This window comes from Megascapheus bottae, chromosome 3 (genome assembly GCF_031878675.1).
Source record: "Megascapheus bottae isolate mThoBot1 chromosome 3, mThoBot2.hap1, whole genome shotgun sequence".
Classification (NCBI taxonomy): Eukaryota; Metazoa; Chordata; class Mammalia; order Rodentia; family Geomyidae; genus Megascapheus; species Megascapheus bottae.
The window spans coordinates 60,285,486-60,308,292 of NC_143511.1; the positions used below are offsets into that span (position 1 = coordinate 60,285,486).

At 48.4% G+C, this 22,807-nt stretch overlaps 1 protein-coding gene and 1 non-coding gene across 4 annotated transcripts; one reads left to right on the forward strand and one right to left on the reverse strand.

Annotated features, from left to right (window-relative positions):
• The first annotated feature begins 1,863 nt into the window (after window positions 1-1,863).
• Glipr2 (GLI pathogenesis related 2) lies at window positions 1,864-22,307 on the forward strand. 3 transcript variants are annotated; one of them, XM_090330248.1, is made up of 5 exons: window positions 1,864-1,948; window positions 11,191-11,299; window positions 11,623-11,726; window positions 13,980-14,057; window positions 20,896-22,307. In XM_090330248.1, exons 1-5 carry the CDS (start codon window positions 1,936-1,938, stop codon window positions 21,054-21,056), a joined length of 465 nt encoding a protein of 154 aa, XP_090186374.1. In that variant the 5' UTR covers window positions 1,864-1,935; the 3' UTR covers window positions 21,057-22,307. The 3 variants fall into 3 exon arrangements, with proteins under 3 accessions (XP_090186374.1, XP_090186376.1, XP_090186373.1); XM_090330247.1 differs by lacking the exon at window positions 1,864-1,948 and adding an exon at window positions 10,538-11,038; XM_090330250.1 differs by lacking the exons at window positions 11,623-11,726; window positions 13,980-14,057.
• Window positions 6,298-6,429, reverse strand: LOC150065624 (small nucleolar RNA SNORA51). Its single transcript, XR_016535050.1, has one exon. It is a non-coding gene; the product is annotated as a small nucleolar RNA SNORA51 (small nucleolar RNA).
• Window positions 22,308-22,807: the final 500 nt, after the last annotated feature.

Below are 22,807 nucleotides of genomic sequence, written 5' to 3' on the forward strand. Positions count from 1 at the left end.
GTTAGTCCATAATGCAATAGACAAAAGATGCTTTTAAAAAAAAAAACAGAAGTGGTGCTGAGGCTCAAGTGGTAGAGCTCTAGCCTTGAAAAACTCCAAGGACAGTGCTCAGGCCCTGAGTTCAAGCCCAGGACTGACAAAAAAAATGCTTTTGCCCGGCCCTGTGAATTAATGAAAAGCCCTCGACTTTCTATTTTTGTAGCCTTTGATCTGTTGACATCCCTTTGCAGTCACTTTACATTGAAGAAAGGGAAGATTCAATGACAGTCATCTTGTGTAGTAAGCAAACAGTCTCCCAAACAAGCAATGTCTTCTGCTTATTTATCTGTAGAGCAAACAGCTCAGAAGAGCATCAGTGGCTCACACCTAGAATCTTAGCTAGTCCCGAGGCTGAGATCTGAGGATTGTGGTTGGAAGCCAACTAGAGCAAGAAAGCCCAAGAGATTCTTATCTCCAATAAACTTCTCAGAAAAAACTAGAAGTAGTGCTGAGACTCGTGTGATAGAGCTCTAGCCTGAGTACAAAGAGGCCCAGGGAAAGCATCCAGGCCAGGTTCAAGCCCCAGGATGTGCAAAAATAAAATAAGAATTTAAAAATAGCCCCAAACTCAGCAGACCATCTTATTTTTGCCCTGTGCCAGTAATAAAGTGATAACTTCTCCAGAACTCCATGGACAAAAACAGCTAGTTGCCGGGAGTTTGGCCTAGTGGTAGAGTGCTTGCCCAGCATGCATGAGGACCCGGGTTCGATTCCTCGGTACCACATACATAGAAAAAAGCCGGAAGTGGTGCTGAGGCTCAAGTGGTAGAGCTCTAGCCTTGAGAAAGTCCAAGGACAGTGCTCAGGCCCTGAGCTCAAGCCCAGGACTGACAAAAAAAAAAAAAAAAAAAAAACCAAAAAAAAAAAAACAGCTAGTAATGGCCAACTAAGCCACACCTGAGAGTTGGAACTGTCTATGCTAGGCATATCTTCATCACCCTCTACCCCCTACTCTCCCTACTTAACCTGAAGGCAATGTCTATACCTCAATAGGTGGCTGAGGATGTACTGAACTGCTGTATTCCCAGCCCCTCCCACGTCTCTATTAGTTATACGGGATGAGTAACTGGACCTAAGTTGGGCCTGGGCTTTAAAAACCAGTTTTGGTAAGGTTCACTGGAACAGTTACAACAGCACAATCACAATGGGAATCAGTGACAGAAATATGTCAAGAAAAGTCCCAAATATTTGGGAACTAACACTTTAAAATAACTTATAAATCGAAGTACCAATCACGAGGGATCTCAAGTCCAGGTGAGGGGGTATGGAGGAATCTAGTTTGACCAGCACCTGACATAAACCTGAGAACAGATAGTGACAACAGATGGGCAGGCGGGCAGGCGAACAGATCCGAGGCCGCCTCAGGCGCTCCCTGGGGCGGCTCACGCTGGCAGGTTGGAGAGGAGCCCAGGTCCAGGGAGAGATGCCCTTTGGGGGCCCCCTGTCCCTGAGAAGGGGCACACTTGGGGACCTGAATGCTGGGTGAGTAGCGACCCCAGGTGGCGCCGGCCACAACCGTCCCTGACCGCGGTCCTCTCGCCGTGCCAGGGTGGCAGAGGGACGACAGGGAGCCACGCGGAAGGTGCGTGTTTTCCCTTCAGGGCCCGGAGCGGGGCACAGCTCGGGATGGCTGTCCTGCAGGCCAGGGCCTCGCACCTGGAGAGCCCGGGGGTGGAGCCGGAATTCCCGGCGCACGAGGAATTCTCGGGGCCGCCGGCGGTGGCCCGGGAGCCCGGCCCGCAGCTGTCTTTGCCTTATAAGGCCGGGGGCCGGGCGGGGTCGGAGGCGGGGCCGACAGCGCCCGGCCCCCTCGGGGCCCAGCCCCTGTGGCTGGGGCGGTGACCTGGGGCAGCGCGGCGCGGCTGCAGCGGGACTGAGGAGCGTGCAGAGCCGGCCATGGGCAAGTCAGGTGAGGCGCGGGGGCCCTGGGGCCGGGGCGCAGGGATGGCGCTGGACCTCCCAACTCCGGGACCCCCATCGTCATCCTGTCCCGCCGCGGGCCTGGTCCCCGGGAGCGGGGCGGCTCTGTCTGGCCGCGCTGCGGGACCCCTGGATGCCTGATGGAGAGGGCCAGCGGCTGAGAGTTCCGATGGGTAGAGCAAGTCGGCTTCTGAGGAACCGGGAGGCCGGGTGGCCGGTGCGGACGTCCGGAGAGAAAGAGCGAGGCGGGCCGGGGAGACCCAGGCGGGGTCCTCCCGGCTGCGAGCCAGAGATTGCGTCAGGAGGGTTTCCCTGCGCCCTGCGCTCGCGCCCTGCGCTCTGCGCTCTGGCCCAGGCGTGGCTCTTGCTTTGTTTCAGACAAAATTAGAGGGGGAGGGGGGGAAGTCACCAAACTTTCAGGATCTCTCCCACAACTCGGCTGGCCGCCTTCAGACCTCCTACAGACACTGGGCATCTTTTCATTCTTTCCTCCTCTCCTGAGCTCCCCTGTGCTAAGCCTGGCGCAGCTGATCCTTCTTTATCTCTGACCTGTGGCTGCGGCTGTGACTGTGACGGTAGTGGGGACATTTCCGAAATGCAGACCTCTCTGCACCTCCCAGCCTAACTCCTAAACTCCTTTTGTCAGGCCCTCTGGATGTTAGGCACTCAGGCTCGCCATCGTGGCTGACAAAGCATCCTGGCCCCTTCTCTCCGGTGCCTGTACCTGGCACTCACAATACCCACCACCCTGCCTGACAACCCTCCACACTTTTTTTATGTTTGTGTGTTTTGGGTACCACTCCTAAGCCTTGAAGACTGGCTTAGGCACTGTCCCTGAGCTTACTTTGCTCAAGGATAGCATTCTACCACTTGAGTCACAACTCCACTTCTGGCTGTTTGTGTTGGTGCCTGATTGGCAGGAAGAGACTCCTGGACTTAATTGCCTGGGCTGGCTTCAAACCTCCATTCTCAGATCTCAGCCTTCTGTGCAGCTAGGATTACTGGCATGAGCCATTGTGCCAGACTTCTCTTCCCCACGCCTCCACCACTTCTAAGCTCAACTCTTAGGCCCCAGCTATGTCCATTTCTGATTCCCATGCAGAAGGACAGAAGGACAGCCAGCTCTGGGCATTCTTTGTTGTAGCTCTTCCTTCGTGGACCCGGCACAAGTGCTCAGCCCATACATTTGCTTCCCCTAGAGCCCCTCACTCCTGGCTGTCAGCGATGACTGCGTCTATCTCAGCCTTGCTCCTGCTTCACAGGAGGCTTTTGTGGAGAAAAGAAAGATTTGTTTCCTCTGGATCTGTCTGACCTTCACGACCTAGATTCATGAGTTACTAGAGTGGAGAGTAAGTGGCTTTCTCACTTGCCTTGCCTTGGGTTCTACTGGTAGATATGCTTGGTTTTGTAGCCTGTTAACCACTTGCTATGTGATGCCAGGCTCTTTCCACTGCCCTGCCTGTTTCCCCATCTGAACAATAGTCCATAGGATGCTAGAGTCTTTGTTCAAGAAAGCTTGTCCTGTAGTTAAAAGAATAGGATGATAGGTAGTGATGGGCAAACTATGGCAGATGAGAAAGAGCACTTTGAGATAGTACTTAAGAAATCAGTTCTTTTCTCTATAAATTTAGAAGGAAAACTTGAAAGGTCTGTGTTTTCTTTTTGTATGTGGCAGTACTAGGATTTGAATTCAGGGTTCTGTGCTTTTGCTAGGCAGATACTCTACTTGAACCACTCTGCCAGCCCTTGTTACTTTTCTCACTTTAGACCTGATCAGGCCTGGATTGTGATTTTACTATTTGTGCTTTCCCAAGTCATTGGGATAAAAACAGACACACACCATGCTCTGCCATTGGTAGAGATGGCAAGTCATGAATTTCTCCTCCAGTTGACTTCAAACCATGATTCCCAATCTCCATATCCCATAGAAGGTAGAATTATAGTCATACATCACTACTTTGAAAGCCATGTTTTAATCAGTTATTCCTGGCTTCTTCCCTAATGCAGTTTTCCAGAATATTCAACTCTGCTTGTTCTTCTACCTGTTCATCCTTTTCTCCCCTCATCAATAATTTCTGTGTCAAGCTGTGGACTGAGTGCAGTGGAGGGATGTCTCCTGTCTTTATGAGTGTTCACTTAGATTGTGAAATGAATTTTGAAGAAGCTGTTTGGCGAATAGACAGTCATCCTGCAGTAGATGATGAGAAGAGCTTATGCAGGTGGTCATACAGATGGTGGAGCTGGCAAAGGAAAAGATGTCTCCTCTCTGAGGAGCCATCAGAGACTTTTGGAGGACATGATTGATCCCAGAAGGTCTTGGGAAAGTAGGCTTTATCTTTTGAGACCCGGGTTGTCATCCAACATGGCAGCACCAGAAACTGTGCCAGGGAAGAAAGCAACTGAAAGGAAGGGAGATGGTGGACAGGTGAGACTATCCTAGAAAAGACAAAGGCTTTCTGGAGAGAAAGAGGGGAGTGGCTTTGCATGCTGATGGCTTACTGCTTGTTTGGTGACACCTTGCTCTGAGAGGGAAGGGTCTGGGCAGGGTGTGGGTAGAAGATGGCTGCCATGCTTCTGGGACTGGAGGTGCTTGGCGGGATGATTTCACACTCAAAAAAGAAGCGGGGACCCATGCCAGAGAGCAGGTTGGAGTTGGTTGATTTAAGAATTATTCCTCTTCCCACCACAACCCAAGAATCTTCTAGAAACACATTCTAAGCTAGCTTCCTCATAACAACATGTACTCTTCTTAAGACTGAACTTCTGGGATCATGGCTGGCTTCCTCTAAAGGATCCCTAAGAGATAAGAGAGACTTGTCTGTGTGACCTGGACTTAATGAACCTTCACAGCACAGGCCCCACCTTGAAGTTTTAGGTCACCAACCTGGATGGCTGCCCTCACATGCAGGAGGTAGCTCACAGACCCGTGTCCACACTGGGACTCTCTGTGTCTCCAAAATACCAGCAAAAGAATTCAGTTCCTGCTTCCTAGGGCCTGATCTCTCCTCACAACACAGGAATAGGGCTCTTTGCTCCAGAACGGTGTGGGGCAGCAGACATCACTGTGAGATTAGACCACAGATGCAGCTCAAAGCCCAGAAAGTGACTCTGCCCCATGTTGGAAGACCCCAGGTCCTGCTCCCAGCAGGTCCTGACTTCCTTGCCTGGCTACAGTGCCATAGCCTTGAGATCTGTGGAAGTCTCTTGTTCCTAATAAGAATGATTTCCAGTCATTAAACTCTGGCATTTTATCTCACCTTTATTCCCCCCCTCCCCCGTCCTAGGCTTGAGCTCAGGGGTTCAGGGCTTGAGCACTGTCCTTGGGTTTTATCTCAAGGTTTGAACCCTACCACCTGAGCCACAGCACCACTTCTGGCTTTTTCTATGTATGTGGTACCAAACACTCTACCAGTAGGCCAAACTCCTGGTCATCTGCCTTTGTAACAAGTCTTACTATCCTCTCATCTCTAGATGTACAGAACTCAAATAATCATGCCCAAGCTCACACCTTTAACCAGTAAGTGAAAAAACTGGCATTTGAACCCAGGCACTGATTTCCCAGCTCTGTTTTCTTTACCACACTCCCCATGTCCTCTGGCATTTGGCCTCTGGCCAAAGGGTGTCCACACACCATTCTAATTGTCTCTAAGACTCTTCGTGTTTATGGACATCTAGAGTAGAGATATGAGAGCAGGCCTCAGGCCTCTAGGGACTATAGTAACTAGCCAGGAATTTTCTACTGACTGAAACCCCTGGGGCTTCAGGAAAAAAACAAAACAAAACAAAAAACAACAAAAAGAGGTTGTGTGGCCAGGTCTACCCTAGCAGTTTGCTTCCATCTGTTCAAAGAAAAGCGTTTCCTTACATTGAAGGTATTTTGAAAGTCACAGCTGTCACCCTTGGCATGCAGATGGGGACCCGGCCCGGAGAGGGGCCTGGTCTCTAGGCAGGCCTGAGTGGAGCCAGCAGAACAGCAGTGGCCAGAGCCGCTCTTCAATTGTCAAAGGAGAGGGAGAGGCCTGGAGAAAGGCTACTCTCCTAGGAAGCGGATTCCTTGTTCCTGTAGGCTGTTGCGTAATCTTCTTTGTCTATCCTCGCCATCTGGAAAAAAGGAGCTGTATGTAAAGTGCAAGTGTGCAAGATGGGGAGAGATGTGGGGGGTGAAAGTATAGATTAGGTGTGTCTCTAATGAGAACTCACTGGATGAGCTGAGGCCATTCACAAGCTGCCCCGCACACTCATTTCCTCTTTTGTAGCAAGGCAAGGAATTCTGCTCTAGACTTTCAATGTACCTCTGTAAGAACCCCATTCATCTGTTCTTTCCCCCAAGCTCCCCCACCATGACTTTCCATTCACAATACAGACCAGGCACAGGGCCTGGGCTGACGCGTATATGGGGTAGGATTACTCTGCCTCCTCTTTCTATACGGTCAGTGTGAGAACACAGCCTATGGTAAGCACCCCGAGGGCCCATTCATCTGTTCTTTCATTCACTTACTTACTCAGTCCCTCAGTAAATATCCCAGCTTGGAGGTACTGAAAACTGCCTTCAAAATCTTGCTTTGTGCTGGATGCCCTTGGCTCATTCCTGTAATCCTAGCTACTCAGGAGACTGAGACCTGAAGATCATGGTTCAAAGCCAGCCTGGGCTCTGAAGTCCGTGAGACACTTATCTCCAATTAACCACCAAAAAACTGGACGTGACACTGTGGCTCAAAGAGTAGCGCGGTAGACTTGAGCTGAAGAACTCAGGGACAGCACCCAGGCCCAGAGTTCAAGTGCCATGACCACCACCAACAACAAAAATCCTGTTTTGTTCTCAAATAGCCTTCACTGTGTTGCCCAGGGTGGCCTTGAATTCCTGGACTCCGTCCATCCTCCTGCTCCAGCCTCTTAGTAGCTGGATTACTAACTAGCACTGTTGTACCTGGCTTTAAAGCAATTTAAATACAATTAGCCTCCTCATTCCCACCAAAGAAGATGCACAAGTGGAGTTGATATTCAGTAACTTCATGATGTTCTGAAACAGTTCTAAAGCCAGGTGAATTCACTGAACCCTCCTCATACCAGCCCTGTGTAGGAACTGCAGCCCTGAAGGATTTTTATCTCTTGAATTGCCAAAAACTCAGGCTTCCAGAAAAAGAGCTACCCCCTTGAAGCCTTTGCGTTCTTTTTTCTTTTAATTGCCTACTTTCTACTCTTCCTTCTTCTTATAAGAGCCCTTCTTCTTCCTTCTTTCTTCTTCTTCTTCTCTCTCCTCTTCCCCCTGACTCTGAATTTGTGTTGGTAATGGGGATTAAACTCAATATCTTGTGCTCTCTTTTCACTTTTTCATTCAAGGCTGGTACTCTACCACTTGAGCCACAGCTCCACTTCTGGCTCTTTGTGTGTGTGTGTGTGTGTGTGTGTGTGTGTGTGTGTGCCTGTCTGTCTGTCTGTCTGTCTGTCTGTCTGTCATGGGGCTTGAACTCTGGGCCTGGGCACTGTTCCTGAGCTCTTCAGCTCAAGGCTACTACCCTACCCCTTGAGCTACAGCTCCACTTCCAGTTTTCTAATGTTTAATTGGAGGTAAGAGTCTCATGGTCTTTAGTGCCCAGCCTGGCTTTGAACCTCGATCCTCAAATCTCAGCCTTCTGAGTAGCTAGGATTACAGGCACAAGCCACCACGCCAGGCACACCTTTTGGCCTTTCCTGTCCTGGTTGGCTTCAAAACACAATCCGTAGATCTCTGCCTCCTGAGCTAGATTACAGGCCTGAGCAACAAGTGCATGCCTTCTTTTCTACTGTTTTTGTTAGTATTGGGGATGGGACTCGGGGCCTTGCACATGCTAGCCAAGTGCTCTGTCATTGAGCTTCCTTATAAGCAAATAAAACCAGTTTTGGCCTGGCTGCTTTCTAGCTACTAGCCAAAGGGAACTGCCAGTCCATAGCCCTATCCTAGCCACTGAATGCCATTAGCTCCTTGGTAGTAGAGCCTCTGGGGAGGGTGGAAGAATGAGACCAGGCAGCCTCAGACAAGGAGGAGGATGCAGAGGGAAGAACAGGGAATGGTGGGGCACAGATCTCCCCAGAATCCTAGTGAGTCCACCAGCAGTAGAAACTAAGGCCCTGTTAAGGTCCAAGAGCAATTTGATCTAGGGTGCCTGTGTCTTGCACCCCTGCCTTTCTGGCACCCCATCGAGCCATGCTCAGTTCAGTAGCACAGTCCTGAAGTGTACAGTGCCCTTGGGCAGGTACAGCTCTGAAGTCCTTGGCACAGAGAAGGCACTTGGAAATCTTTATGATTGTCTTCCTTCCTCTTCTCTCCCTTTGGAGAATCTTCCAGAAGGCCAACTTGATGTCTCTTTCCTCTTGCTCTCCTCATTTGTCCTCGCAGGGAGGGACTAATCATCTCCTTGGTGACTCCTCTGTCATTCTGTTTGAGGTCCTGGTACTCTTCTCAGGGAATCTGGGCACTGACTTCCTCTCACACACCTCAGTTTCCTAGTATAGCAATGGGTATGACAGTGGAAGTGCTATGGAATCTGCTTGGTAAGAAGTAATGAGGTCACACACAGGCTCTGCACCAGGGCTGGCCAGCAAGCAGGAGAAAGCACCAGCAGGGGAAGATAGGTCTGTCTTCTTCTCTGGCAGGCCATCTGTGACCTTTCTGAGCCTCCTTTGCCCTGCCCTTCCCCTATCCTGTGGTGACTGGGGCTTTCTCTGAGGTCCCCAGGCTCAATGATTTTTCTGTGACTTTCCTCCTTATGTTTATCTTTGTTCTCAAGTTTGTCTGCTGGAGTGGGGTGTGCCTCTTGCTGGCTGTGGTTGACCTTGATAACTGGTGTCTCTGCTCTGTTGGGAGGGGATGCTAGAACTCCCAGAGGGGAAATGTGGGGGCCCCTTTCTCCCAGCCAGCAAGGCAAGTGGGCCCCCCTGTTCCCCCTGGTAAGACTTCTTGTGTCTTGGGCTCGGGTGGGGGTGGGGTACCTGGCTGGGTGCTGAACAGCCAACTTCTGAGTTCAAAGTCTGGCTGAAACAAACTTTCACTTTTGTTCCTTCTGACATCTTTCACAGTGGAAATGCAATGACCTAGTTTTGAGCAGCTTTCATATCTGTCCCTCGTGGCCAAGGACATTGCAGGGCTGATAGCACCTTGGGGTGCAGGACAAATAAATCCCATGGTTCACAGAGTCCTAAATACTACATCAACATGCCAGACCTCAAGCGCATGGGTGAAATAGATCATCTCCACTGGTTGTAAATGTACAGTCAGTGCTGTTAGGTGTATTCACCTCTTGTGAAGTCAACACTGTACTCACTAAACCGCCTCGCTTCTGCCTCCTGCCCCCCACCCCCCCTCCAGACCTGGAGCTTTTGTCTTTCATATCAACAAGGGTGGAGCCCATCTCTAGCCACCCCGCTCCCCTGCCTTAAGCCTAGTCATCTTTACCTTGGTTTCCTCTCAGTTCCTATCTCACAGATCTGGATGCGAAGCCCCTCCCTGTAACCCATGCATCCCATTATAGAACCCCGTGGGTTCCGAGCTCTCCAGGCTGGACACTTCTGCTTCCCCTGTGCCCTGGGCATAGCTCTTCCCCTCTGCCCCAACCATCCTGAGCTCACCAGGGAGGGACGGGGGACAGGACATGCCCTGGTCTCCTCCTCTTGGCCTCCCTCTAAGGACTCTCTGGACATGTCCTCAAAGACCCTGGAGACAGGGTCTGGTCGTGAGATTGAAGAGGACTTATTTGGGGTAAAAAGAACCAAAAGAAGAAAAGCCCTAGAGAATATGACCTGGGGCACAGGAAGGATTGTGGTACTTCCTTCTTGGCCCTGTTGACATTCTTCCTGCCACCACCCACAGCAAGTGCTCAAATAACAAGCTCCTGGTCAGACAGGACCAGCTTAGTATGGTCCTCACAATTCTACCCCTCCTCCCTACTGCCAACTACAGAGGAGACGCCTAGATTCCTAAGGTGGAGGCCCAGAGCCTTCATACTCTTAGCCTGGCTCTCCCCTATCTTCTAACATTTTTGGAGCCACAAATCAGGAGTTACCTGCCTTCTGACCCCCTAGATCTTATTAAGCCATCCTTCTTCAAGTCCTCTTAGTGTGTTTTACTGGCATGGTGGCTCTTACAAGGCTGTCTCCTTTCTGTGTGTGAGCTTTGGAAGCAAGACATGGCTGATTTGTCTCTGGATTCCTAGCACTCAAAAGGTGTTCAGAGAATGGATGGGTGGATGGACTGGTCCTGCTGCTGAATAAATGATGAATCCATGGATAGTTGGTGTTAGATGAGGTATGGTTGTTGATGTGGGTGGATAGAGGATAATAAAGGGATGTTTGATGCTTGATAATTAAGCAGAAGGATTGATGAATGAATGAGTTGGACAGGTGATGAGTTGATGAGATGCTGAATGAATAAGGTCTTATTTCAAATTCAAATTGACATGCCCTCTGTCCACTAGCCCCCTTGCCTGCCCTTGCCCTTACCCACTATTTCCCTAGCCCCAGCCCCCACTGACCTCACCTTTTCTGAGTTCATAATGCAGCTGGACATTGGTTAACCTCTCCCCTCACCGCAGCCACAGTTGATCATCTCTGCCCCCAATCACTATCCCTTTCCTGCACTCTCCTTACACCACTTCCCCCTGTTTCTCCCCCTTTCCCTTCCCCTTCCCTCCCCCAGTCCCACTTCTTTACCTGTTCCTCTATTATCATAAAGCTCCATGTGAGCACCATCCACCCCAGTCAGGCTGCTTCTCTGGGCTTCCAACTCCAGCCCTTCCCAGACCCCAGAGGTCCAGCCCAGCGCTGTGTATCCAATCTCCTTCTGATATTTGCTTTCAGAAGTCCTCTGCTGATTGGTCCAATCTCCCAACATCTGCTCTCTACTTCCTGTCCATGTCTCACTCAACAGCCCACAGAGTCTTTCAGAAACACAGACCTTATCAACTCGTTCCCTTACTCCCATTCAGTGGCTTCCTGTGGCCTTCAATAAAGATTCAGATTCCCAACAAAGTCCAGAAGGTTCCACATAAGCCAAGGGCTTTCAACCTGCAGGACACTATCCAGGATGAAGACAGAAAGAGCCACGGTGTGAGACAGGGCTATTTGGCGAGGGGCTCTGAGGCCAGGAAGAGGACAGAAGTCTGTTGTGTAGCCTGAAGTCTGAGCTAGGCATTGCTCTGACTTTGGGGAAGTCTTTTCCTCTGCACTGAGCTATTGATTCTCTGTCTTGTCTTTTAGCTTCCAAACAGTTTAATAATGAAGTCTTGAAGGCCCACAATGAGTACCGACGGCAGCATGGAGTCCCTCCACTGAAACTCTCCAAGAAGCTCAACCGAGAGGCTCAGCAGTGAGTCCCCCAGCTCCCCCAACCCATCTCCCCAGGCATTCAGGCCCTTCTCAGGGCTGCCACTGTCCTCAAAAGGGACCCTCTTGAAAGAACCTGCATTTGGGGGTCAGGCTTGAATATCACTATGACATTTACCCAAGCAGGTCTCCTTTTTCCTCTGTGCCTTGATGTGTTCCTTTGTAAAATGGGACCATTGTGGGGGGAGCCCACAGTGCTCCCCTATTTCCTCCAAGAGCCTTGGGCAGGGGATGACTCCTCTGGTACTGCAGCTGTGGGTTCAGAGGTCAGGGGCCACATGGAGAAAACACTATGGATTCTGACAGGTATTCCGAGGCCCTGGCCAGCACAAGGATCCTCAAGCACAGCCCAGAGTCAAGTCGAGGCCAGTGTGGGGAAAACCTGGCATGGGCATCCTATGACCAGACAGGTGGGTGTTTTTCTGCTCTCTTCCTCTCTGCCCAAGCTGCACCTAACAAGTTATGGACCTCCATAATCTTCCCTATTCCAATGCTCTGCATGGTTTAGCCATGGTGTAGCTGCAAGTCCAGAAAAGGGGAGAAAACCAACAATTGTCAGAGTCTGTTTCCTGGCCAACCCTGTGCTAGGAGCCAGGGACAGAAAATGAGTCAGACTGACCGGTTCCACTTAGGAATCTCCCAGGCTGAGGGGTGAGGGTGGGGGAGACAGACGATCTGGACAGTCTCAGCCTTATTCCAAGGCTGCCAGACCATCTCTGGCTACTGAGAAATTCTTTTTCCACTCCTCCCGCCCACCCCACTCCCCAAATATACTGCAGTGCTGGGACATTCACTTTCATAATCAAGGAAAATTAGTAAGACTTTTTTTTTTTCATTTTGGAAAATAATTCCTCCATCCAGGGTCTCAAGCAAGATGTTCTTATACCCTGAGCAAACTTTCTCAAGCTGTTTGGCTCCTACAGCCTTGCAGTTGGCTTTTTAGGAAAAAATGTTTGAGAATTGTCTTGCTCTCTGAAGCTCTCACTAAATCCCAGCTGGAACATGACTCACTCCCTCTCCAGCCTCACATTCCGGGGAGTTCCCTGGGGGCGGGGGTGTCCCCTAGCACTGCTGAGCCAGGGCCCCCTCCCTGCAGTCCTGCAGTAGAGGCCCGGGCCTGCTCTGTAAAAGACAGCAGTCCCTCTGAGGCCTTGTCCTCAGCCTTCAGGCTCCTCCTGACCCAGGCTGTGGCCAGTGTAGGCTGGGAGAAGACTGGGGAATGGAAATAGTCTCACTCAGGGCTTGGGAAATGTTCCGTCCTGGCTTTATATTACAGCAAGTCTCTGACTCCCATTTCCCCATCTTACCAGAGAGAGATTGGATACCTGACTCTGGCTGTACCCTTAAATCTTTTTTTTTTGGGGGGGGGAGGGTGTCATGGAGCTTGAACTCTGAGCCTATGCACTGTCTCTGAGCTCTTCAGCTCAAGGCTGCTGCTCTACCCCTGGAACCACAGCCCCACATCCTGTTTTCTAGTGATTCATTGGAGATAAGAGTCTCACGTTCTTTAGTGCCCAGGCTGGCTTTGAACCATGATCCTCAGATCTCAGCCTCCTGAGTAGCTAGGATTCCAGGCCTGAGCCACCATGCCCGGCTCCCCCTCAGATCTTTTGAAGACCATTTATCCTCACTACTCAGGAGGCTGAAATCTAAGGATCACAGTTTGAAGCCATCTGGGGCAGAAAAGTCTGTGAGACTCTTACCTCCAATTAATCACAAAAGTAGAAGTAGAGCTATGGCTCAAGTACTAGAACGCTAACCTTAAGCACAAAAACTCAGGAACAGTGCCCAGGCCCTGAGTTCAATCAAGCCATAGGACCAACAAAAAACAAACAAAAAAACGGACACAGTAGATTTGGGGAAGGATCTAAGCTTCGAGTTTATTTAAATGTTCCTCATGAGGCTGATGTGTGCTCCATAAACCAGTGGCAGTGTTGGGAAAGCTGTTGCACATCTGGACTCATAGGCTCCTCCCCAGACCTACTAAAATCAGAGCTGAGTCTTCACAAGATCCCAGGTGACTAATGCCCACATTAAAACTTGAGAGTTATCCCCCTAGGTCCAGGTCAAGGTTCCACCTGCCTCTGTCCCTGAGCTCAGCAGCTGCTGGGGAAATGCCTCTTTGTAAGTAAATGCCTATCTATAGGGCCAGGAGGGGCTCTTCTGTCTGCAGTGAAAATTTTTGACCTGTTAATCCAGTCCAGTCAGTCACTTTTGTTCCTGTGGGAATTTTCAGAGGCAGGCATGGTGTGGAATGGCGACAGAGTCTCCCAGAAGTTCGAGCATCAGTATAAGCTTCTTGGAGTGCTGCATTTACCCTGCTTTTAGAGGCTCCGGGAAGGGGAGGGTTTTCCCCACACAGCAAGTCAGTAGATGGCAGGCATGCTCATGCAGGTCCCTTTGTCCTGGAACCCTTGACCCCAGGCCAGTGCTCTTTCCAATCCCACACATTCTCTCTCTTCAGTCTAGTCAAGCTCATGGATGATAATTCCCTAGAAGTCTGCAGGGCCTCTGGTGCACAAAGCCAAATGTTTCAACTCACTGGCGCTTTATCAGATGACCAGTTGTGGGATGGGTGGTTTGGAGTTTCTGGAGACAGTAGAAGGGATGAGGTAGTCAGTGGACTTTGTTACTGAGCTCAGAACCATGCCTTCTCCATACAGGACAGGAGGTGGCTGAGAGATGGTATGGTGAAATCAAGAACTACAACTTCCAGCAGCCTGGCTTTACCTCTGGGACCGGTGAGTGGCAGACCCACCAGTGGTCTGGACAGGTTGGGTGTTTGCCTTCGAAGAAGAACCAACCTTCAGAAAGTTAATACTTTTTTTTTCCTTCTGTACTCACTCTTCCATATTTCTTTAGTTTGACTTTTCCCAGAGAACGAAATTCCCCAATATCTATCCAAACTACACCTGTCCCCCAGAACCCCTCCTTCTTAGAACACTGTACTGCTGATTCCACTCTCCAGATTAAGGTCCTGGGGTTTGAACTCAGGTCCTGGGCACTGTCCCTGAGCTTTCTTTTGCTCAAGGCAAGCACTCTAGCACTTTGAGCCACAACTCCACTTCCAGTTTTCTGCTGTTTAAGTGGAGATTCTCACACTTTCCTGCCCAGAGCTGACTTTGAACTGTGATCCTCAGATATCAGCCTTCTGAGTAGCTAGGACTACAGACATGAGCCACCAGCATCTGGCTGAGGTCTTCATTCTCGAATGGGCCTCTCTGATATCTTAAAACATGTCTAAGCCATGGAGCACTGGCTTATGCTTATTATCCTAGCTACTCAGGAGGCTCAGATCTGAGGATCCTGGTTAGAAGCCAGCCCAAGCAAGGAACTCTCTGAGACTCTTATCTCCAAATAACGACCAAAAAGCTGGAAGTGGAGTTGTAGCTCAAGTGGCAGAGCACTAGCCTTGAGCAAAATAGCTCAAGAGCAGCATCTAAACCCTGAGCTCAAGCCCCGAGACTAGTGTTTCTCCCTCAATCCATCTGAATCTCCAGTAGCCAGATGAACTCCTCTCTGCCCAGGGTTATCCCAGTTAAACTGTAGTAGCTCCCTGAAATCTTCAGGAAAAGGATCCGTTCAACTTAACCTCCCCTCCACCCCACTTGTACCTCTTTCTGCTTCTCTCCACACTTGCTACCTCCCTATATATTCTTCACTCTCCTCTCTAGTGGCTGCATTCACTGAGCTTGGGATACAGAAAGTCTGGATCCAGTGTCAGCTCTGCAACTACCTGTATGGACTTGAGTGTGTTCTTTATCTTCCTTATTTGAGGTGAAGGAGCATGGTGGTGGCCTCTAGGAGATCTTCAGAGAGTTGGGGATTCAGAGGCAGGGAAGAGCTTTCTGGAGGGACCCTTGTTCTTCTCTAGGCCTCCTCCAGGGCAAGCAGCCAACCTTTAGCCTGTTAGAGCTCTGGGCTCTGGGCTCCTTTATTTTTTCACTGGGCCTCATCTGCCTCCTTAGAACTAACACAGACTCCATCTTGGCCCAGAACAGAGTTCAGAAGGGTGAGATTCTGTGTAGTCAGAGGCACCAGGGAACCTGAAAGAGATCTGTGAAGGGCTGTCCTCCCTCTCACCCATGGGTAGAGCCACTTGGGGCCTCTCTGGGTTTCTTCAGAAGTAGGAAGTGATATGCTCTCAGAGCTAGTCACAGTTTCCGGTGGTTTACTGTTCACCCTCTAGGGCAGGGGTTATTGCAACCCTATGGGCAGGACTCTGGGCCATTTCTCCGCCCAGGGCCTGGTGTGAGGCTTAGCATTTCCACAGAATGAGGGAGAAAAGAGTGGTGATAAAGAATGTGTAGGCAGAGCCCTGTCTTCTCTGAATAAAGATCAATTTCCAGATACTGGAAAGTTCACAGCTTCTGGATTTGCTTTACCCATGAACAAGATTGTTAAGCAATCAAACGTGTCAGAGCAAGTTCTTGGCACTGTTTGTGTGTGGGCACACACACTTGATGGTCACAAAGTGCCACGCCAGCCTCCACACTATTTAAAACAGTAGGAAACTGGGGCCTACAAAGGGCAAGAAGGTTTTCTCAGGTCTTCTACCCTTTACCTGATCTCTCTTCTTCCCATGGCTCCTGTTATAAGGCTGGAATCTCACAAATCAGAGTGGGGAACAGGGCTCAGTTCTCTGTGATCACAGACTACCTGTCCCAGCCGTCACCAACCAATACAGGGGCAGACCTTGGCCAACTAATCCCTGGGCCATTGCAGACCCACTGATGACAGTTGAGACAGACAGTCTGAGCCTATGAAAACAATGGGGCTTTGGATGGTTATGAGACTTATGAGACCCTTGAAGATCCTCAGGCCCATTCGGCCTTGGCCTTTCCCAGACTCTTTCCCCAGCTTCTTGTTGCTAACCCATAGTCTAGGGCTCACTGTCCTGAGTCCATTGTAGGTGAAAGGGCCTTGCCTTTGCAAACTTACTCACTGCCCAGCCTAGAGCATCTTGTATTGAAGGACAAGCCTTGCTATGTGCTTGACAAGAGAAACATTACTTATAATTACTTCATTTTATGCTCTTTATGGGAGATTAGAATGTTTGTTCTGAATGGGTAATATTTTTACACCATATGAAATATGAAAGCAAGCAATATAAGCTCTGACTTTTAGCCCCTTCCTCCCAAGAAGCATGCAGGTGATATCTGTTTCTGTGTGTCTTTCTAGAATCACTTAAGCTTGCGCCGGTGTGTGTGTGTGTGTGTGTGTGTGTCCTTTTCCCTTTTTCACACTCTGGGGTCAGAGTGTGTGATGTCTTTTGTCCTTGTCAGCAATTGTTCCGTATTAGTCCAGAGAGTTTTCTCATTCTTACTCATTACACATTCTTACACATTATCCTTTGCCAGAATATGCTGTAATTTATTCCATATGCTTTTCAAAGGTATGCTTTAGGAAGTGTGAGTCCACAGCAGGAAAGAGGATGTCCCTTTAAGGAAACAATGAAAGAAAGGAAGAGGGAGGGAGAAGGAAAGAGGGAGGTAGGGAAGGAGAGAGAGAGGAATGGAAAGAGAGAAAGATAAATAGGAAGAGGGAGGAGCTGTTAGAGCTAGAAATTACTGTGTATCTGATGGTTGCTAAGGAAGTTGGGTCCTTTAATTAATCTCTAAATACCCCTTACTGAATTAACTGTGCAGATGGCGACCTCCCCTACAAGAGGAAATATTGCTTAGTCTCATCTCTGAGAAAAGAGGCCACGGGGAGTTTTGTGCTGTTAATGTACGCTTGTGTGTCTAACCATTTGCTTAGCAACCTGTGGATAAACAGCAGCTTCTTCTTTCTCAGGGAGTCAATGGCCAAAGCATGTGGTTTTTTAGGAGAAGGCTTGTGTAAGAAAGGGCTTGAGCCCTGGAGAAGAGAAAGCTCAGAGACTAAGATAAGGCCTGACAGAGCTGCCAAGTGCCTGGCTTTGTGGCAAACATCACAAGGGGGCAGGGGCAAGAAGGGTTGCCCTACTACTTGGAGAAGAAAAGTAAAGCTTCTTGCTACAAAATTAAAGATAAATAATAAAGAGAGTTTTCCTTGCCTTTTTTTTTTTTTTTTTTTTTTTTTTTTTTAGTTTTAGAGCTTGAAATCAGGGCTTGGATGCTATCCCTAAGATGTTTCCCATCAAGACTTACTGCATTACCACTTTGAGGCACAGCACCATTTTTGGTTTTCTGGTCATAAATTGGAGATAAGAGTCTCATGGCCTTTCCTGCCAGGGCTAGTTTGAACCATGATCTTCAGATCTGAGCCTCCTGAGTAGCTAGAATTATAAACCTGAGCCACCTGCACTGGCACTTTCTTCAATTTTTTTCTGACAATACTGTAGATTGAACCCAGGGCCTTGAAATTACCACACAGATATTTAAGCCATGCCTCCAGTTCTGTTTTTCTTTTCATTATTGCTTTAATTATATCATCAATGATATGGATTTATTTTATTACTATGCATCCCAGGTTGGTCTTAAGCACTTGGCAATCCTGCCTGCCTTCGTTTTCAAGAGTGCTAGAATGAAAGGTGTGTGCTACCACACTTAGCTCTCTGTTTTTTATTATTATTATTATTATTATTATTATTATTATTATTCCTAGAGCTTGAACTCAGGACCTGAGCACTGTCCTTGGGCTTTCTCAAGACTAGAGCTGTACTACCTGAGCCATAGCACCACTTCCAGCTTTTTTCTATGTATGTGGTACCAAGGAATGCTAGACAAGCACTCTACCACTAAACCAAACTCCCGGCCTTCTCTGATTATTTTTTTACAATTTTTTGTTGTTGTTGTTAGTCATAGGGCTTGATCTCAGAGACAGGGCACTGTCCCAGAGCTTTTGTGCTCAAGCTAGTGGTTGAGCACTTTGAGCCATAATTACACCTCCAGTTTTTTGGTAGTGAATTGGAGATAAGGGTCTCATGGATCAGGAGTGTGGTTCCCAACCACTGTTGGCTGGGAACAATGATAGAGTGCTTGCCTCACATGCATGAAGCCCTGGGTTTGATTCCTCAGTAACACATAAACAGAAAAAGCTGGAAGTGGCTCAAGGGGTAGAGTGCTAACTGTGAGCAAAAGAAACTCAAGGACAGTACCCAGGCCCAGGGTTCAAACACCAGGACTGGCAAAAACAAACAACAACAACAACAAAAAAAAACCAACCCCACTTCCCTACATGAGACTGATAGCCTGGTCAGGGAGACAAGCAATAATTAACTAATCAAACAAATTTACCATTATAACCCAGGCACTGGTGGTTCATGCCTGAAATCCTAATTACTCAGGAGGTTGAGAGCTGAGGACTTCCCTTCAAAGCCAGCCTAGGCAGACAAATCTGAGAGTCTTATCTCCAGTTGACCAGAAAAAAGCTAGAAGGGGAGGTATAGTTCAGATGGTACATTACCAGCCTTGAGATCAAGATCCTGTGCTCAAGATCTAGTAGTGTCATTTTTTTTAAATGCCATTGCAAGACTGGGAGTTTGGCCTAGGGATATAGTGCTTGCCTGGCATGCATGAAGACCTGGGTTCAATTCCCTGATACCACATACATAGAAAAAGCCAGAAGTGGTGCTGAGGCTCAAGTGGTAGAGCTCTAGCCTCAAGAAAAGCCCAGGGATGGCCAGGAATTTGATCTAGTGGTATAGTGCTTGCCTAGAATGCACAAAGACCCAGACTCGATTCCTCGGTACCACATACACAGAAAAAAAGCCAGAAGTGGTACTGGGGCTCAAGTGGTAGAGTTGTAGCTTTGAGAAAGTCCAAGGACAGTGCTCAGGCTCTGAGCTCAAGCCAGGACTGGCAAAAAAAAAAAAATGCCATTGCAAATGGTCATAATGATGGGAAAGGGAAAGAACAGAAGGTATTCAGGAAATAAAAGGGTGATTGCAAAAGAATTCCATGAACAACACATAAAGGACACAAAGCTGCTGATTGGGAGAATGTTCTGCAGAGGCCAATGTGCACAAGACTCTCCTGTGGGAAATAACTTGGTATGTTTGAGGAAAAGAAAGGAGACCATTGGGCCTAAGTAACCTTTTCATTCTGGTTGCAATTATAAAGAAGCAAAAGATTTTCCCCCTTAGGGAAGTAAACAAATATGATTTATGTCTCAATGATTACTGACTACAGAAGTAAAAAGGAAAAAAAGAAAGAAAGAGAGAGAGAGAGAGAGAGAGAGAGAGACAGACAGAAAGAAAGAAAGAAAGAAAGAAAGAAAGAAAGAAAGAAAGAAAGAAAGAAAAATAAATTAGAGAGCCAAGGTAGATTCCAAGAGCCATTCAGTCATTTATTGAAATGTTCTGAGGAAAAAGCTTGCATTTGAGAACCAAGGTTTGGGAAGGAGATGGATTTGAGATATATTTTTGAGTTGAATTCTTAAGGATTGAGTGTTGGCTTGTCATGGGGTCATGGGGAGAGGGAAGATTGCAGGTCCACTGCGGAAAGCCTGTGTAATGAGCTGCTGTTGAAGCAGATGGAAGGGTCAGGAGAGGAGTGCTCTGAATGTTGGAATCAAAATCAAGAGCTTGGTTTGGGTACATTTCATTTGTGAATCAGCCAACTGGAAATGTGCAGGACGTCCTTATGTCTGGAATGCAGAGCAGAGAGGTTTAGCTGGAGAAGTTAATCTAGGAGCCAGGGAAAATAGAGAGAGAAAAGCAAAGAGGTTGAGCTTTGAGAAGTGTAAGCTCTCCAGCACTTAGAAGAGAGGGAAAAGAGGAGGAGGAGACGACAGTGAGATGGGAGAAGGGACAAGCTATCATGACATCAAGGAAGTCAAGGATGGAGTGCTTTGAAAAGAAGAGACGCCAACTATGGCAAATAAGTAAAATGAAGATTTGAAAGTGAGTTTGGCCTAGTGGTAGAGTACTTGTCTAGCATGCACGAAGACCAGGCCTTGTTCAATTCCTCAGTACCACATACATAGAAAAGCTAGAAGTGGTGCTGTGGCTCAAGTGGCAGAGCTTTAGCCTTGAGAAAGCCCAAGGACAGTGTTCAGGCCCTGAGTTCAAGCTCAGGTCTGCTCCCCCCCCCCCCCAAAAAAAGTGATCATTGGAAAGTAACACTGAGACCTATGCTCAGAGTGCAGTTTGAGAACAAGGTTGAGACAGGTGCCAGGGAGTCTGGCATCACAGTTGCTGGATCCCCTGAAGGTTGTCATGATCTCTGACAGACTAGTAGAAATGCTGAGATGGCTGAGGTCTATGTACAGAATTGAAAGGATCTGCTTGGAAATCCAGAAGCAGAGGTAGGAGGACAGGAGTTCACAGCTGGCATGAGATTCAAGCAAATAAATAAATAAATAACTAAAGCAAAGATGTTTAGAGGTATGAAAATGGTGGCTTAGGAAACACAAAACCCTCAGTTTAAACTCAAATACCACCACCACTATCCACCCCACCCCATCCCACCCCCCAAAAGAAAGAGAAAGAAAATGAAATCCAGAAGTTGATGTGTTTTGTCTTTCCTTCCTGATTAGTATCTGCAAAGACCCAAGCCTGGAAAAATGATTCCAGGCTGTAAAAATCGGAACATTTTTTCCCAGTCGCCCTACTGACTTGCCTGGCGTCCTCTTTCCTCCATTTGTTCTCCACAGGACACTTCACTGCCATGGTGTGGAAGAACACAAAGACTATGGGAGTGGGGAAGGCATCTGCAAGTGATGGATCCTCCTTCGTGGTGGCCAGATACTTCCCAGCAGGGAACATTGTCAACCAGGGCTTCTTCGAAGAAAACGTCCTGCCTCCAAAGAAGTAATCTGTCAAATGGAATGGGAAAGTGGGAGACACGGGAACGCAGCTACCAAGTGCCTAGAACAACAAAAACCCAGCTGCGGGTCTGTCCCTGTCCATGTATGTGCTTGTGTGTGTGATGTGTGTATCTCCCAAGCACACACTTGGACATACAGCTCAGGATGAGCTCATTCTTAAAGGAATTAATCAATATTAAAAGAATGAGCATCTGAAACATTTATCCAATGGCTACCCACACCACAGCTGTATTTTGAGAGTTGGGGAGGGGGGGGACCAATACATTTTTTATTTTCTTTTTGTTGTTTCCAGAAGCAAATTTCTTTTGTACCTTGGGCTTTTCTATGCACCTATTTGTAATATTGAGAAGTGAAGATCGACCTATGTGATTTTCATGCATGGAATTCTACTCTTGGTAAATATCTCAGAGTATTAAACCCTCTTTTAAATGTGCCATAAAGCAGCCTTCATTGACAACCTGGAGCAGCCTGGAGTTACTTCACAGAGTCAGTGAGATTTCTCAGTTGGAAGACATGAGGTCATCCAGCTTGCCTCCTGGGATTTGCTGAAGGGATTGCCAATGAACAAATAAATGGAGCAAAAGCTATACTTCTCCATTTCCCAGCTCAGTGTTACCCCTGGTTTCTGGGGAGCTGGACTCGGTCTGGAATGCACACACTCCCTCTCTTCCACCCCCAGGTGGCCCAGGGGCCTAGTTCTTGGAGAGAGCATGTCCCACTGCTTGGAACACTGGCCAGGAGGCCTTGGAGGATGAAGTCAGTGGTGTGAGGGTGGGAATGAGCTCACTCAGGGGCCCTGGAGGGAGCCCTAGGGCCTCTGCCCTACCCCCACTTCCGAGGAAGCTCTGGCCCCTTCCTGGCAGCTGTGGCTGCAGCTGTGCTGCTGCTCCTGGAATGTGTGACTAGCCCCAAGGATCCTGGGTGGGGTCCCAGACAGGGGCTTAGAAATGCTCACTTGTTCTGTGTTTTGCCTTCAACTATACAAAGTCCCTCAGAATAGCACTTTTCCAATGTCTCTCTGGGATAGACCAATCCAGATGTCCAGCTGAGTGTCCCTGAACCATAGTTCAGTCCATCTGCCAAGGTAGCTGGGGCCAAGGGGGAGAGTTGCTAGCCAGTCATTGAAACAGCTTCCTGAAAGTCTAAGTTGAACTGTGAACACAGTCTTGTGCTGTACCCACTTTTCATCCAGGGATATTGACTAATAAGATAATAAAATCTTTTTCTTTTGTGTAAAATCTTCCTCCAGTATGACTCGTGCTGATTCAAGGTTAGTGGCTAAGGAGATGCATTTCCTTGAGTACCTCAACCTCAGGGACCTTTCTAACCCCTCCTCTATACACTGTGCTGCGTGAGTGGTCAGGTTTTGTATCATATGACTTGCCAGCACACAGCTGATTGGATTAGAGTGAAAACCTGATCTAAAAGCAGGCAATTCAGAGGCTTGCCATGAACTGGGAATTTAAGCAAAAACACTTGGAGATAATTTACCAGTGGAACTGTGGGTGGGGGGGGTAGGAGACAAAGATGTCATGAGTTGGAAAGAAGCCATAGCCAGCCAAAGCTGTATGCAGGGAAGGAAATATTTGAAAGAGAACTTTCCTGGGCTTTCCAGTCTGGGGCCGTTTCTGTGTATTTTTAAAACATACCCTTCGTTCTTTCCAGGACTTCATAACAAACTGATTCGTCAACTGATGATCCCCAAAGATTAGAGGCACCAACACTAAGGAGTCTCCAG